The 4,988-nt window shown below is 44.8% G+C and overlaps 1 protein-coding gene across 1 annotated transcript in view; it reads right to left on the bottom strand.

The window, feature by feature from the left end:
• LOC102892091 (spermatogenesis-associated protein 31D3) overlaps positions 1–3,792 on the bottom strand; it is a 16,502-nt gene extending 12,710 nt beyond the window's left edge. Inside the window, exons 1-3 of the mRNA XM_025046540.1 lie at positions 3,711–3,792; positions 2,123–2,183; positions 64–1,836 (exon numbers count right to left, since the gene is read on the bottom strand). Coding sequence (XP_024902308.1) covers positions 64–1,836; positions 2,123–2,183; positions 3,711–3,792 — 1,916 coding nt within the window. The remainder of the gene's footprint in view (positions 1–63; positions 1,837–2,122; positions 2,184–3,710) is intronic.
• Positions 3,793–4,988: the final 1,196 nt, after the last annotated feature.

Below are 4,988 nucleotides of genomic sequence, written 5' to 3'. Positions count from 1 at the left end.
GGCCTCATCAGTGACAGAGACTCATGGATCCTGCGGGGTAGGCCCCATCGGTGTTGGATGAGCCTCTTTCGAAGGTGATGCTCTAGTTTTTTGCGAAGCTCATCGTCGAGGGGAAAATCTCCAGGAAGGATGGAGATTGAAACAGGGGCCTGGGTAGGCCGGTGGTAAGGAAGGTTGGGTGCTGAAGAATAAAAGTCTTCATAAGATCTTTGGACCACAGAGGGCAAACCCCACAAACTTTCTTGTTGCTTCTGCAACACATTCCATTCCAAGTTTTGAATTTCAGATGAGGTGAGATTTTCCGATTCATTCTGGGGTTTGTGGAAATATACTCCACAGATTCTCAGCTGGGGTAAAGAACCAGATGGTAGCATTGGGAGTGGGGATTGAAGGTGGGCCTGGGGTTGGATATGAGTGAGAGGTAGGGGCTCGGATTGGGGCTGGGATTGGGGCAGGGTTTGAGGCAAGGGTTGAGGCTGGACTTCAGGCAAGGATGGAGATAAGGGATGAAAAAGTACTGGGAATTCTTGGGCTATGGAGACATTTGATATTCTATTGAAAATAAAGATCGAGGAATAGTCACACAAGACATGGACAGCAGAGGACAAGGACTCGCTGTGCAAAGATGGGAGACCCCAGAAAAGCTGGATATGATTTTTCACCAAATAATCCTCCCAAGTCTTCGTATGTGAAGGCTGCTGATGGATGTATAGTTCCTTTGGTTTGCCTTTGCTGCTCCAGAAAGGAAGGGTGACTACTGAGTCATGGTTATCAGCAGTTGAATCCAACATTTTTCCTGAAGAATTTAGGTGGGAGTCTGGCCTAAGCTGTTTTGGAAAAGAACCATTTTCCTTTTCCTTTTCCTTCCACATCAGGAATACACTCCTCTTTTGGACTTGTCTCTCTAGGAGTGTCAGGACGTTAGGGCTGAGAAAGAAAAGGTGACCACGTTCTACAAGGTTGGCTGCAGGTTCGCCCCCAAAAGAGGGCTCTGAAGAATGGAGGGCAAGAAACTCTTGATTGAAATCACATTGTGCCAAGGTGGGAGGGAACGAGTCTTTGGCATGAGCTTGCCACAAGGAAAAGTCTGAATTTGACAGGCTTGAATGGTCAATGCCTGCGATTGCTGGGATATAATCGGACAAAGCACCAGGACTATCTGGAGATGAGTTCTCTGGAACAGGCTTGGAAATTGATTGAGATTGAGGCACAGTTGTCATGCACTCTGGTGTTGGTGAAGTAGACAGTATTGGTGGTACGTGATGACAAGCAGATGAATCAGTGAGATTCATTGTCTGGGACAAATCTAGTAAGGGGTTGATATCTTGGGAAAGGGAGGGGTCAAGAAAGATGGTATTCAGAGTCAAAGTGGCTTCTGGTTGGAGAAGAGTATCTACTCTCTGAGTGGCATGTAGTGGGAGAGGGGGAAAGGCAAAAGGTTGAGGTTGGGAATGGTCCGCTGGGAGTTCAGATTCCAAAGGAGGAAAAGGCTCTGGTGGCAGAGAGTGACCCGGTGGTGAAAGTGAAAGAAAGTCAGCTAAGGGGGTTAATGGGTTAAGGGAGAGAATTGGGGGAGGCAGTGGGAAAGGCTCAGACAGAGGAGCTGATATTAGGTCTCTTGGAGGTACTGCTGAGAATGCAGGGGGCCAAGTGAATGATGACTCAGTCACAGAATCTGTGGAAGCCAAAGGGGACGCAGAGCGAGTAGCATCTTCAGGGGCATCTGAGGACAGCAGCCAATTGACCTCAGCAGTTATATCATTACAAATCTCACAAGACAGGTCTGGACATAATAGGTGACGAAAGCGGATGGTATCGTGATGCTGGCCCAGGGGGCTGCAAGAGACAGAAGGTACAAAGCTGCAACCAGGACCAGAACAAGGAGAGGAGGACCTACTAGCCTGATGGGGTGGGGCCTCCCAGCACCTGCTGCCCCTTCACATTGCTCCAAATTGATGACTTCACAATGCACTCTATAGCACTCACTCCAAGGCCTTCATTCACATCCCTGTTCCTACGGCTACTCCCCAACCCATGACTTTCGCAGGCTTCAGTGAGTCCCTGGAATTGCATAGAGCATGCTAAAGAGGGATCAGGAAAGGCGGGTGGAAAGACTAGTTACCTTTTCAGGATAGACATCAGCCTCTCTTTCTCTTCTTTTTCTCTCTGGTAATATCTCCGACCTGGGAAATCAGGAGAGTGAGTGATATGTAATGGAGGTAGAAGCATAGGTGTTACACAGGTGTCCCTTTATGAGAGACCATTGAGATATTAGACTCTGAAAGCCCTCAGTCAGTAGAGGTCAAATGGTCAATGATAATATTAACAAGGTTCCCATATGTGTTACTTCATTTATAAAGTACCTTCACATACATGATCTCATTTGATGCTCAAAACCACTATGTGAAGCAGAGGGGTCAGTGGTTACATCAGAGAGCAATCTGATCACCCAGGAATCAAAGAACTTTCACAAAGTCAAGAACAGAAGTTCTGACTCTCATCTGTTAGGCAATACCCATTGCCCAGTTCCATCACTCCTCATGCCCAGGGATGGCACAGCAGGAAACCTTAGAAGTGTCTCAGGTTCTGACTGCCTTCCCATGAGCCTCTCTGAGCGCTGTTTTAGGAGAGGGACTGTATCTAGCCACTAATGTCAGAGATCATAGACCTGGGACTTCATGGAAAGGAGAGGAAGGGTCGCTCTTGGTAGAATAGGCAAAACCTTACCTTTCCGCGTCCCACCTTTCCTTCTTCTCTTGGCTCTTCCTTGACACTGAGAAAAAGAAGAGAATCACTTCTCTCACTTCTCTCCCTAGGAAACCCAGCCATTCATGATTCAAGAACAATATGACCCTATTTTACTAGAACTTTGTGTTCTTTTATCAATTTTTATAGGTTTCAAGTATTTTAAATTTTTCCTTCTTTAGAAGACTCAAAGGAGTCTTTTGTCTATGAGGTCCACATTTGCTATTCTCAGTCAGACATCTGCTCTAGGAAGCCATGGAGTCTGAGAACAAGAGTTGCATCTCTGCTCCCTCAGATAGAATCCCGTAACCTGGGACAGAGCTCAGGCTCCAGCCTCTGCTCAGAGGCTCAGCACTGCTCTCCTGATCAGCCCAACACAAAGGAAGGCTTGGTTGAGTGAGGCCTGAATTGGGACTATGACTCATGATGAAGTGCTGGGGAACTCTGTTGTCCTGCAGAGATCAAACTCTAAATAACCCCATCCAGGGCCAGGACATCACTGTTTGGGCTTTTATCCTGGAACCCTCCACCAAATCCAGATGGTCTGTGAGCTTCTGTGGGAAGAGTCCCAGCTGAACCCCTAGCCTTGCCCAGACTATTCTAGAAGGATGAGTTTCTATCCTCTACTCAGACTTCCTATCTCAGGGATTACTCTGAGCCAACCACACTCAGCAGACAAACAAAAACTCATAGACACAGACTACAGTTTACTGGTTACCAGATGGAAATGAGAGTGGGGTAGATAAGGGTAAAGGGGGTCAAATGTATAGTGTCAAAAGGAAATTTAACTTTGGGTGGTGAACACATAATGCAATATACATATGATGTATTATTGAATTGTACAACTTGAAACCTATATAATTTTATTAACCAATGTCACCCCAATACACTTAATTTAAAAAGTGAGACTAGAAATGGAAACAATAATAAAGAATCTCTGCTGGGTCTTGCTCAGGGCTCCTTACCTTTTCTATGTTTTTGGTTTCCCAAAAGGTTGATAAAGCTGGAATCCCCACCAGGTAGCACAGGAACAGAAGGAGCAACCATAACCCACATAGGTAAGTGAGGTTGGGGTCAATATTTAAAAATGCTGAGCTGAAGCTCATAGAAGGGTCAGTTTGGCCATTCAGAAATGAGAAAATATCCCAGTGTCTGAATTCCATTATCCGAATTGCAATGCTGCCTGAGGCAACTGAGCTCTGAGAGTGTAGACTCTGAGACTTTATTGCCAGGCCTGCATCACAGAGCACTGATGAGTCACAAAGGGTTACTGAGGGTGGGGGAGGACACACCTTGAAGAGGGTGTGCCCACAGCCCCATCCCCCACCAGGCTTGCAGATCCCTCCACACCTCTTGGGCCTCTAGGTTCCTCTGCCCTATTTTCCAACTAACCTTTCATCACTTTATATATTTACCTTAATGAAATGTTCTTGTTCCATGTATAACCCAGATATTACCTGGGTCTCCCTTTCTTGTTGAAGACCCTGACTTGGGGCTCACCATGTCCACTACCTTGAAAATCTGAAATGCTGCCTGGAATTTTTGATGTACCAGACATTTATACACAGGATTATATATGTCCCAAATCCGTCTTTCCTATAGAATGTTTTGCCTTATGCAAACCCAGATATAGAACTTAAAGTTCTTTTATACTTAGATTTCTGAATGTTGAATAGCAAGTTTTAGTTTCAGTTAGCCTTTACTCTCTTCAATCAGAGGAGCTGACAATTAAAATGAATAATTCATTATTCAACATTCACAAAACTGAAATCAGTATAAACAAATGTAAATGATTAAACCTTCAAATGATTTGGGGGGTTAGTCTGCAGCACTTATTTCTCTGAAGTTAGTAAAACAAACTGCATAAAGACTTTCAGGGGACATACACGCACACACGCATGCACACACTTGACAAACCAGTTATTTCAAAATGAAGTATTTTGTCTTTTAATTTTAATCTTTCATTTTTTTATTTTGACCCCACTTCTTACTCTCTCTAAAATACGGACATCCCCTGCTGTCTATATCAATTTCCTAACAGCTGTACAAATCTCTGTCTTAGTTCAGGCTGCTATCATAAAAATACCAGAGACTGGGGTGCTAAAACAACAAACATTTATTTCATACAGTTCTAGTGGCTGAAAAGTCCAAGATCAAGGCACCAGCAGATTCGCTGTCTGGCGGGGCCCACTTTCTGGTTCATAGACAGCTGTCTTTTACCTACCACCTCAATGTGGTTAAAA

Source organism: Pteropus alecto, unplaced genomic scaffold (genome assembly GCF_000325575.1).
Source record: "Pteropus alecto unplaced genomic scaffold, ASM32557v1 scaffold114, whole genome shotgun sequence".
Taxonomy (NCBI): domain Eukaryota; kingdom Metazoa; phylum Chordata; class Mammalia; order Chiroptera; family Pteropodidae; genus Pteropus; species Pteropus alecto.
The sequence above is the reverse complement of the archived record's forward strand: the minus strand, read 5'-3'. Positions and strand labels throughout refer to the sequence as shown.